Source organism: Ctenopharyngodon idella, chromosome 3, assembly GCF_019924925.1.
Source record: "Ctenopharyngodon idella isolate HZGC_01 chromosome 3, HZGC01, whole genome shotgun sequence".
Lineage (NCBI taxonomy): Eukaryota > Metazoa > Chordata > Actinopteri > Cypriniformes > Xenocyprididae > Ctenopharyngodon > Ctenopharyngodon idella.
Genome location: NC_067222.1, coordinates 6,761,745 through 6,774,691, shown reverse-complemented (window position 1 = coordinate 6,774,691; position 12,947 = coordinate 6,761,745). Strand labels below are relative to the sequence as shown.

Here is a 12,947-nt window from a genome sequence, read left to right as displayed (position 1 = left end):
CTTCAGTGTGTCGTCACTAATGTTCAATTGTCACTTCATTATCTAATAAACTCCAGCACTGCTTAAGTGTTACATTTAACTCAGTAGTGTGGATACATATGAACACTGAGTGGTTAATGAAACACAGGGGATTTTGCTGTGTATCATCCAACCTTAAGACATTCTTAAGCCAAAAAGTTAGTGATCCTTAATATTTAAAAGACATTCAAAGAATGTTGTTCTTTTCTGCCAACATTATGAGAACATTTAAAAAAATCCTCTACAAACAATGTATAAATAATGTTTTAGTGCTAACCTTTTGAGAACATTGATAACATTGAACAAATGTTGTATTAACATTACTGGAAGAACATTTGTTCACAACTTTGAAAGAACCTTGACAGAATGTTAGCCAAAGTTATGAGAACGTTCCCTGTTAGCCGGGATGAGATGAGAACACATCTTTATAATTCTTTGGGTTAAGAAAGAGTCTGAGTTTGCGATGTATATCCTCCTCCTTTGTTGCAAAACGTTTGTTCTCTCTGGATGTGCTTAAATCCACGGTAAGGATGCATTCCTGTCAAATATCACACACATGCACTTCAGTGAGCCAACAGAAAGCAGATTAATGTATTTTAAAATGTAAAAATGTATTCTTCATATAAATCCTAGATCTTTAATCCTGCTCCAGGAGGCCCACTGTGCATCAGAGTTTATCTGACCAACCCTAAACAAACACACCTGACCAGCTAATCAAGTTCTAATCAAGGTCCCAATGCAAAGACCTGTGTGTACCAGACTGTGATCTTTACTCTGAAAGTCATGTGATGTTTTGAAAGGAGAGTTCAGAGGTCTGATATCTCTATAACGTACATATTCTTTCTGATTGGATGATATGCATCATGACTAACACAAGTACACTTATTTAAGCACACAACGTAGTGGCAAAATAATACAGCAAAAGAATTGAATACAACAAGACACATCTTTTATATGATATCCAGCAGAAAAACTCAGTTTGCTGTTTGGAACACTGATTCCCACAGGTTTGATTTTTTTATATTTTACTTTTATTTTAGCAATTTAAGGACATTTTAGCAATGTTATTCTACTGGAACATAAGCAGAACAGAGCTTAGAGCTTGGGGGTTGTGGGCACTGTCAGGCACTGTCCTTAAGACTTCATCTTAAGATTGTACATTTTACATCCTAGTCTGTACATTTTAATATAGTACTAAGTTAGATGCCAGATACATTATATTTTCTTTTAGGCTTAATTTATGACTCTAGATAATAGATAGATATAGAGATCACGGTTATCCCATGACTACCAAACTAAATAATAGGCCTAGGTTCTGACAAAATGTTCTATTTAATGTTATAAATGAGTATATATATATATATATAAATGTTATAAATGATTAATGATTAATTTAATTTAAATGAATTCATGATGCAGAAAAAAAATAAATAAATAATGAAATGAATGAATGAATGAATGAAGACTTGTTTCGATTTGTTTTTTGAAAGAATTTCATATTCGCCACCTACAGGCTGAACAGTACACATTGCTTTAAAATATTACAAGTTGTCGGTTCCGTGATCCATGACAATTAGAATAATAAGACACTATATAGAGCTGTTATCAATCAATTGAAATCGCTAACAACAAAATTCATCTTTACACTGCAGAGGTGGAACAAAAGTTGCATCTCAATTGGTACAATTACACATGCAAAAATAATGTTGAGATTAATGTTTTAAAAATAAAATTTTGCTTATTGAACATTTGTAAAAAAAACAAAAAAACAAAACAAAAAAACAACTAATATTTGCAATTGTGCTCATATTTATGAAAACAGTCCTCTTTCTTGTGATATTGCTTAATTATATCATATTTTATAATATTAATATCAAGATCTTATGCAAGTACTTTTTTCACCTCAATCATATCTTGAATTTTGTGGGCATATGAATTAATTTTGGTGACATTTTTGACACAATCCCTTGTTGATTTCTGACCCGGCACAACAGTAACAAAATAAATGAAAGTAGAAAAAAGTTATTGATTGCATTTGAAGCAGGAGGTTTTACATCCAATCAAATTAATGATGTTAACATTAAGACAATGCAATGGCAAATTAGCAGAAGTGGGTAGAGTATCCAAAAACTGTACTCAAGTAAAAGTACAAGTTCTTATATAAATATTTACTCAAAGTAAAATTGAAAATAATAATCTTAATAGTTACTTGAGTAAGAGTAAAAAAGTATCCAATGAAAAACTACTCAAGAAGCTAGTTACTAGTTACTTTGTTATATATATATATATATATATATATATATATATATATATATATATATATATATATATACAGTTGTAAGAAAAAGTATGTGAACCACTTGCAGAATCCTTGAAAATGTGAAAAATGTTAACAAAATAAGAGAGATCATACAAAATGCATGTTATTTTTTGTTTAGTACTGTCCTGAGTAAGATATTTTACATAAAAGATGTTTATATAAAGTCCACAAGAAAAAAAAAAAAGCTGACTTTATTAAAATGACCCCATTCAAAAGTATGTGAACCCTTGATTCTTAACCCTTTGAGCGGTACGGTCCCACATATGGGATTTTGAATGTTCAGCGACGTCACGTAACTGCCAGATTCAAACTGTGCTTTCACGCTTTGGCTGCGAGACGGACGCGCGCAGCTCTTGTCATATATCACAACTATGCAGTGTTTTCAGCCACATAATGTTTCTTTTAAGGTCAGACATCAGTGGAAGCAGCAATAACAATCCATTCAAATATAATTTGCAGACATTTATTCATATCAGACACACATAATGGGCCTAAGTAACTATAAAGTTTACCCTATTATTCTTCCAGTTCACCAGCCACTTACTTGCATATATTTCGGGAGAAACTGATGAATTCACCTGCTGTAAATCCGACTGACAGGACTCTGTGAACTGCAGCGCAAACTAAGATGGCGGCGCCCATCTCGCATTATAGATCAAGATAAAGATCGTTTATAAAGGTTTTTAAACGACAGAACACACTCACTTACACATATTTGAGAATCGGAATATCATATGGTTGATGACATGGTAAGCAACTTTGTGAATATTTTAAATAAAAAAGGAAAAACAAAATAATAGCGATCCATCCGTCATACAGTGTTATTGTGGCTGTGTTCAGCGCTCCTGACACGTCGCCATGGAAACAATAAGGGCAAACGTTCTAAAATAACGGTCGCCTTAAAAAAACTCACTCTGGGGGGTCAGTTAGAATATTTTAAACTCACACTTGAAATGGTTAACACTGTGTGTGGTTACCTGGATGATCCACGACTGTTTTTATGTTTTGTGATGGTTGTTAATGAGTCCCTTGTTTGTTCTGAGCAGTTAGACTGAGCTCTGTTCTTCAGAAAAATCCTCCAGGTCCTGCAGATTCTTCAGTTTTCAAGGATTTTTTGCATATTTGAACCCTTTCCAGCAGTGACTGAATGATTTTGAGATCCATCTTTTCACACTGAGGACAACTGAGGGACTCAAACACAACTATTAAAAAAGGTTCAAACATTCACTGATGCTCCAGAAGGAAACACGATGCATTAAGAGTTGGGGGTGAAAACTTTTGAACAGGATGAAGATGTCACAAGTTTTCTTATTTTGTTTAAATATCATTGTTTTTTATTTAGTACTGCCCTTTGGAAGCAACAGAAGATACTTTCATGTTTCTCTGAAGAAAAAATAAGTACAATTCACCTTGATATTCAAATTCAAAAGTTTTCACCCCCAACTCTTAATGTATCGTGTTTCCTTCTGGAGCATCAGTGAATGTTTGAACCTTTTTTAATAGTTGTGTTTGAGTTCCTCAGTTGTACCCAAGTGTGATAAAATGGATCTGAAAATCATACAGTCACTGCTGGAAAGGGTTCAAATATGCAAAAAATGCTTAAAAACTGAAGAATTTGCAGCACCTGGAGGATTTTTCTGAAGAACAGAGATCAGTTTAACTGCTCAGAACAAACAAGGGACTCATGAACAACCATCACAAAACAAAAAAAAAACAGTCGTAGATCATCCAGGTAACCACACACAGTATTGATAATCAATGGTTCACATACTTTTGAATGGGGCCATTTTAATAAATTCAGCTTTTTTTTTTTCTTGTGGACTATATGTAAACATCTTTTATGTAAAATATCTTACTCAGGACCTTACTAAACAAAAAATAACATGCATTTTGTATGATCTCTCTTATTTTGTTAATTTTTCACATTTTCCACAGATTCTGCAGTGGTTCACATACTTTTTCTTACAACTGTGTGTATATATATATATATATATATATATATATATATATATATATATATAAGTATGTATGTATGTATGTATGTATGCTCACCAAGGTTGGATTTAATGCAGAGTACAGTAAAAAGTAAAAACAGCACAGTAAAAACAGTAATATTGTGAAATATTATTACAATTTAAAATAACTTTCTTCTATTTTAAAATATTTTAAAATGTAATTTATTCTTCTTTACTCCAGTCTTCAGTGTCACATGATCCTTCAGAAATCATTCTAATATGCTGATTTGCTGCTCAAGAAACAGCAATCATTCTTTTGCTTTGTATAATAATAACATATACAGTTACATTTGAAAGAAGAAAAAGAGAAAACTCTTTACATGTGCTCGCACTCATAACTGCTGAACATCTGAACATAAACAATGATCAAATGCACATTGACGGATCTTCTTCCGTCTGTTCTCCAAAATGTAATGAAATGTTTATTTCTGCAGCCATATGTAAACTGGTTAACAGTGTTGTCACGATCACCGTCAGTTCCCGGACTACAGTTCCCATAATTCTCCCTGACTGGCAGGGAGAATTATGGGAACTGTAGTCCGGGAACTGACAGGAACTGATGGTGATCGTGACAGGTGTCAATGCAAAGGCATTCATTTTCAAGACGAACAGGTTGCCGGTGCCACCACTGCGCAACCGTGTTTTTTCATTTCATATTCTCTGAACAATGGTAGCTTATTTAACGTATAAATTAAGCTATAGAAGGGTGAATTAAGGGTGATTGGGACATAAGGTTAAATGGGACAGTATAACTATATAGAATTTATTTTCTCAACTGATGAGTGAAAATAAAAACTTTTTTTGGCTGAGCCCTAGCTGTGAGACCACATAATTAAAATGGGATGCCCTCATTGGTCTAACATCATGTAGGTGGGCGGGGCTTGCATCAAACAGGAAGTTGACCGTGAAATGCATGAACTGAGGAAAATGACATAAGCTTTTGGTAGTTTTAATAATAAGGTCCTAAAATTGTCATAGCTACTATATTGTACAAACCTTTGATATAAACATGAACATGATGCACTACTGCTACAAAATCAGTAAAAAAATTGTTAATATAATGTTTCTATTTTCAGAATTGGGTTGTTTTTATTTTGTCCCATCCACCCAAACACAATTTGGGTGGATGGGACAGTATAATTTTGGGTGATTGGGACAACCACTTCAGACGATTCAGCGCGTGCAGGGAACTGCATTCAACTGATTCGCGAACCAACAGTTTTGCCAACTTGTTTGATCAAGTCTTTGAACAGAACAGACTCAAAAGAGTGATTCATTTGTGAATGGGGCTTCGTTCATGAAAAAAAGAGACAGCACACTTGGAATAAACTACACATTTCTTAATGTAGCCTACAGTAAAATAAAGTAACGCGAGGAACGTCGCCCAGCGTAGCGAAGTGAAAGTACAGATTTTTCATTATAAATGTACTCAAGTTAAAGTAAAAGTACCCACATTTAAAACTACTCTAAAAAGTACAAATTTTCCAAAAAAATACTCAAGTAAATATAACAAAGTAAATGTACTTCGTTACTACCCACCTCTGCAAATTAGCAATATCCCTGCAGTTATGATCTTGACCGGTCTTGAAATAAATTCCCGAGTCCTTTTAGTCTGAGACCAAGACAAGACCAAGACCTTCAAAAAATGGTCTTAAGACTGGTCTCAAGACCAAGACCGGTCTTGAGTACTACAACACTAGCTAGTACTTATTTAAATTTAAATGTATGAAACATTACATCAACATTATGTGGTTGAAAACACTAAAGAGTTGTGCTATATTTGACAAGCGCTTGCTGAGCTCATCCATCTCTGGCTCAGCGCCAGCCAAAACACAAAAGCAGCGCTGATCGTGCTGGTGTGATTTTACGCTCCAGTGACCAGCCTAGAGTGATCACAACTCGAGTCTTTCCAAGTCAGAGGACTCAAGCACAAGTCAAGTCATTGTTGTCAAAGTCTATGTCGAGTTGAGTGACAAGTCATCAAACTTGTGACTCATGTCCACACCCCGGATAATAACTAACAAACATACATATGCAAGTCAGGTTCTGGTGTAAGAGTGAACTCTGATGTGATGCATAAATACAATCAGATAGCTTTTAAAAAGTTGTTCTAATGAGAAAACCTTAATTTAGACACAGACATGAAGAATCAGCCTATGAATCTCAACAATGGTGGCAATTAAAAAGCTTTTATGTTGCAGTGCAAATTAAATGTAGCAGTGCTTTCTGGGTGCTACCAATCAAAACATCCATTGCAGCAGGAATAATTATGAGCTCAATTGTGTTACTAATTTAATTGATTTATTCTTCCTATTCTCTTTCATTTTTGCTGTTTTATGTGACATAAAAACTTTTGAATTGCTTGTTTTGTGATGTTCAGAAACAATCTTTTTATCTGAATATCCTGTTTTTCACCGTTGTTGAGATTCAACTAAAGCAAACACTGATCTCCATAATGGTGTCTTAAAAATTGTGATTTTCTCCTTCAATGATTCTGCTTGTTAAAATCAGATGTCTTCAATAATGTTCAACCATCACTCAGTTATTCACTTAGCCTGTGTCTCAATGTGCATACTATCCATCCTAAATAGTATGTGACATTAGATTCAATACTATTTAGGGTGGATAGGGTGGATAGGGTGGATAGTATGCACATTGGGATGCAGGGTTAGTTCTTATTAACTTGAACATCACTTCAGTGTTAATTTTAACACTCTAAAGTGTGGACTCCCGTTTCCTTGTCCCTGTTTAAAAGCCAATATAAACTGAACCCATATAGGTAACACAAAATAGGTATTGTATGCGAACTGAACTGAGCTGGATGATGACATTACTGTTGACTCCAGTGCTTATATATAGATAAATTAACTAAATTAATAACTATTGATTTTTACAATGGAATGAATCAATACTGAATTTACTTAAGATGGATAATGACACCATTTTCTTTAAGAGCTGCTGTGCAGCCAAAATTATATACCAGTTATCACTGTAAACCTGCTTTGACACAATCTGCATTGTAAAAAGCGCTATATAAATAAAGGTGACTTGAGTTGACTCATATCATTTTTAATTTTGATAAACTCCTAACAAGTGCTGAGAAGTACCTCTAATCCAGCAGGCGCAATGATATTACGCAGCGCCTGTGACCCCCTGCTTGCACAGGGAGCGTGCCTTGCAACCATGGAGACATTTGTGAGAGACGCTGCGTAATATCATTGCGCCTGCTGCAGCCATGGTACGGCAGCAAAGTTCCTTGATCATTACGCCGGAATGAGAGTATAGTTCCTAGTCATATCGGCCTAGAAAATCGCAACTTTTAATTTTCCGTCGGTCTTAGTACACGATGTTACTACAGAAGAGTCAAGCTTTAAATAGGAAAAATATTGAAACTATTTGGTCATTTTTTAACGAGATGCTAACGGTCTAATCAGATTCAATGAACTATGCTAAGCTATGCTAAAAGTGGTACCGCCAGACCCGGAGATCGGCTGAATGGATTCGAAAACGGTAAACCTCAACTGTTTAACTCTAGGGGAGTTGGAAAATTAGCCTATTTTCAAAAAAAAGTGCCGTGTTCCTTTAATAAACATAAAATAGGTGTCATTTAAAAGCTTAGAGGCTGAACTTTACAATGCATGTAGCCAGTTCGATTAACTCCTAAGTAGTGCTGAGTTATTTGTTGATTAATAGAAAAAAAATTATGTTATCATAATTTAACTAAAAACAAATATGTAGATTTCACATGGCATTTTCACTCAGAACTTCATGAAATATGCACAGATCATAGATCATTATTTACAGCAGATTCTCATGATTAAAATGAGCCCAAAATCAACATAATCCTTTGTACTGATCATGAGATATTGGAACAATTTTAACAACCTTGGTTCTAAATGCTGTAACCTTTGATTACTTTACGCCATCACCACAAAATTTGATCCAGATGCAGCTTACATGTAGGAGAGCTTCACCAAAAAAGGATTTTTCTCTGATCTTATTTTCTTCCTGAGTTGCATGTCAGATAATAAATATATATATATTTTGACTTTTATCAGCAGTTTCACAGCATGAAAATGTCCAAATGTAATGTGTTTATATTTTCAAAATCTTTAAAAAAAAATTCTATTAAATGATACCTACCTTTTGTCTCTCCTTGCAATAGTTTTGGAGTTATGAATCTTTACTTTTGTGTATATCGTTCAGAGAGAGAGAAAAAAAATGGTCTTAAAGGGTTAAGCAGCTTGTTACTCAGACTTGAAATCAGATTTAATTAAATTATTTTAATTAAAAATAATACCAAATTATTTTTGTGTTAAATCAAAACAATTCCATTAAGTATAGTATTTTTTTAGCATAGTGTTTTTTTTTGTTTGTTTTTTTGTCTAACAGAACTATTATTTTTGTTTAAATGTAACTTTTGTGTGTGTGTGTACTGTGTGCAGTTACTCATTTGAATGGTTAATTTTATAAGGAGGTCATTTGATTAATTCTAACTCAATTAGAAGTGTTGTTTAATTGAATTAATAAAATTGCTTGTAATCTGTTGCCACAATTTTAATGAGTAGATATTACGGAAGCCCTAAACGGCCATGGATTATTTTTTTCTATCTTGTTTTGTCGTGATCACGACTTAATTTTCTCGTGATCTCGAGATAACAAAAGTTGTTTTGTCGTCATCTCGACATAAAAGTTCTTTTTACAGTGATTGATTCTGAAACCCGGATTCTACTGTTGCTATAGTAACGAACACAACTTTCACGCGCATCTGATCGACGGATAAATCATGCGCACTTATATCTTGTGAATATTTCAGCAAAATGTTTATTTCACTTAATAATAAAGTTTACAATAAATAACTACATATAGGCTAATCAATCACTGTTCAATAAATGTACGCTAAACATTTTATTTGTGTAATTAACATGTTTAATGATCAACAGAGCATTCAACATCTCAAGCGCAGCCAGAGTATAGCTTCAGAAAGATGCCAGATTATTCTATAATTCTATAAATTATTAGATTAAATATTTATTTTCCTCATTCGTTTGAAATACAATTATATTACATAATGTGTTTGTTATTTTTATTCGTCATGTAGGATAGGCTGTGATATCATTAAATCATTAAACATTAAAAAGAGGTGCAATACTCCAGATTTCAAAAAAAAAAAAAAAAAAAACTTTAATCCAGTTGATATAGACTAAAACAATCTTGGGATGCTGTTTGAGAAGAGTGTTTATGTATGTGTGTTGTTTCCAACAAAGAAATGTAGAAAATACAATAGGTTACACACTATCACTGAATTAAATGACATTGGCTATAAATCATATTTCTTATCAATATACATTGAGTGAGTGAGTGAAACGAACACTGAAACTGCGATGATTAAAATGGCGTCTTAAAGATACACAATAAGGTGCAAACAGAATACTATACAGTGACATTAAAATTAGTTTTAATAAGCAATAAGTTTAGTATCACACCGAACTATTGCGGTAGTGAAACTGTGAGTCATGCACTAGTCAGAACGATAACAGATACACTTTCAAGCAAAATAATCATATTCAAGCATTTAACAGTTAATTACTTAACGCACACATACTGCACAAAATAAAGCGATCACGAAGACTCTCTCTGTCCGAAACTCGTACAATCTGGGCCAATATGAACTAATACAGTAAAGCGGATATTTACCGCACATCATCAGTTAAATTTGGTAATATACTGACACTTGTTGGCACATTTGTGTAATTTACAGCAGAGATTAAGTCGTGATCACGAGAAAACAACTTTTGTTATCTCGAGATCACGAGAAAATAAGTCGTGATCACGACAAAATAAGATAGAAAAAAATAATAATTCCTGGCTGTTCAGGGCTTCCGTAAGATGAAGTGTATTATTTTTTTTATTATTTTTTTTTTTACAGTGTACACCATGTTGCCTATTAATCTTCACTTTTTTCCTCTTTACAGAAAGAATGGCACATCTATACACCTCTCTTGTGTTGCTCTGTTTCTTCTGTTCAGTGTGGCCAAGTGATTGGATGATTCACTTTACTTATCTTGGAACAAAGTGTATAGAAGACTGCAAGCTTGTGGGTCATGAGTACAGGTGTAAGTCTACTGATAAAGATGGAAATGTCTGGTCAATGTACTGTTCACCTAAAACTAAAACAGACTACTGGGGTAGAGGATGCGGTCAGTGTGGGAAGAGTGGAGAAGGCTACTATTATTGCAAAACTGGTTTATTTTCTTGGGGATATTGTGGGCTGGTGACGGATAAGAATATCTATTATGGATCTAAGACAGGAGCGATGTGTCATGACAACTGTTATCGAAGAGATCACGGCAAGTTTTGGTGCGATACTACACAGGGAAAAGATTACTGCTCACCATTTCTATACACAGATTACAAGAACAAGCAGTGTAAAGAAGACAGTCCATGTAGGAAGCAGGGTCAAAATTACAACTGGTGCTGGCTGAAGGAGGGAGGCTGGGGACACTGTGGGCCCGTGGAACCAAAGATGTTTCTCCATCGGTCTAAGAAAGATCATTTTTGCATAGACGAATGCCAGTATCATGAGAGTGGTGATTACTACTGGTGCCACACTGACGATGGCTGGGACTACTGCTCTCCAGATGTGGATGTAACCTATAAAGACAAACCGTGTCGCTCAGACCACTCCTGTGGCTTACACGGTAAAAGTTACAACTGGTGCTGGACCTCAGAGTCAGATTATGATTACTGCGGGCCCGTTGTATCTGGAGAGTGCACTTATGTCACCGATCAAAATCGCAACAGAGGAGACCTAAAAGACAGAAAACTGATATGCACACAGGTGGACAGAGCTAACAAGAATATCACCTTTAATGTGAGGCCAGCTCCTAATTGCATCGCTGATGGCAGTCAATGGAAAAGCGAGGCAGGAACCTTAATCAGGCGCTGGGACAATGTGTACCTGGTGGACAAGGCCCACTCAAATCTGATCTTCTCTTATAATCTCCGTATCGACATAAAGGGCATTATCGAGCGCAACAATCAGTCCTACTATGACCTACGGATCCATGTGAAACAGGGGCCTGGTAGAAGCACCATTACGTCTCAGATCATCGTGCCTCCTGGAATTCCTGAACACTACATGCACAGAGCCTTCCTGGAGAGCTTCAGGCACAAAGCTCTAGTTTTTGTTGACCTTTAAAGGCAAAATCAGCGTTAGAGCTTTGGTTTGGAAATGTGCAATGTATAGTAGACCTACCACAGATGTAAATCTTTAAGCTTTTTGATGTACAACACAAATACTGAGCAGAAACAATTTGTTCATGAAAAATGTCTTCATCTCTATGACTTTCCATGTTTAAGGTTCACTTTACAACTAGAGATCGACAGATAAGGGTCTTTCAATGGCAATGATACAATTCTAGAATGACCGATTACTATTATAAATGCTGACAGTTAAAACAGAAAATGTGTTCAATTGACAAAAAAAAAAAAAAAAAAAAAAAAAAAAAACTTTAAAACAGATGTAATTCATTAATATTGGCATACTTTTTTTAAAGGCACAAACATCTTTTTATTAAAATATCCAAAAATCACTAGAACAATGTTATATATTTTGTTGACTTGTGTACTTACATTATCCCAAATGTTTCCAAGAGAAATAAGCTATTTTAACTTGACCGTTTCCTTGTGAAAGAGAAGTGTGCTTAATTCTATTGAAAGTGTACATTTGTGTACTTCAAATCTGAGAAATATACTTTTTAAAAAGTGCACTTGCAGATAATATAATTAAAATTAAAGGTCACTTAAGTGTACTTAAGGAGAGTACACTTTAATGACAATATTTCTTAACACACTTAAAGGATTAGTTCATTTCAGAATTAAAATTTCCTGATAACTAACTCACCCCCATGTCATCCAAGATGTTTATGTCTTTCTTTCTTCAGTCGAAAATAAATAAAGGTATTGCATTTCCCATCATCCCCCTTGGCTCTCACTTGCACTTCTCAATCACCCTCATCAGCAGCACCATTAAAGCACACACCTCGTCTTCCCTCATTGTTCAGTCTTGTTTAGATTATGTAGTCTAACCTGTCTCCAGCGGTATTCTCCAGCGTCTGTTCCCCATTATGTTTCCATGTCGTTCCTATATGTATGTCTTACCAGTCATGGAGGTGTGTGCTTCAGCCATCCACAATTTCCCTCATCTGCAAGAAAGGACGCATTCTGTTAATCTCCATCTCCATCCATCTCAATCTTTACCCTGTTTATTCACCTGATATCAGCCATTTCACTCGGTGCTACAAATTAAACATTCTGTTCATGATTTATATTTTGATCAGACATTTGGTATTAAATTTCAGTGTTCTTCTTTAAAATAATTATATGATAAATAACAACTATAATAATAATAATAATAATAATAATAACAATAATAATATGTATGAATTAAAAACCTTAAATACTCTCAAATTACTCCACATAGCAAGTGATCTTGGCCTGAATGTGGCCTTAAGCTGGCACTGCAGGCATCCTGTCGGCAAAGGCTTGTATCCTGTCAGTCAGAGCTGGGCCATGTGTGGAAATGATGGTAC

The 12,947-nt window shown here is 34.6% G+C and overlaps 2 protein-coding genes across 2 annotated transcripts in view; both read left to right on the top strand.

Moving 5' to 3' along the window:
• LOC127509705 (interferon-induced very large GTPase 1-like) overlaps nucleotides 1-12,947 on the top strand; it is a 322,431-nt gene that overhangs the window by 175,192 nt on the left and 134,292 nt on the right. The window lies entirely within an intron of this gene.
• LOC127509714 (uncharacterized) lies at nucleotides 890-12,333 on the top strand. The gene is made up of 2 exons (XM_051888635.1): nucleotides 890-1,025; nucleotides 10,329-12,333. Exon 2 carries the CDS (start codon nucleotides 10,334-10,336, stop codon nucleotides 11,552-11,554), a length of 1,221 nt encoding a protein of 406 aa, XP_051744595.1. The 5' UTR covers nucleotides 890-1,025; nucleotides 10,329-10,333; the 3' UTR covers nucleotides 11,555-12,333.

What these genes read in the sequence shown, in the direction of transcription:
- LOC127509714 (XM_051888635.1), top strand. Translation starts at nt 10,334, where the DNA reads ATGGCACATCTATACACCTCTCTTGTGTTGCTCTGTTTCTTCTGTTCA.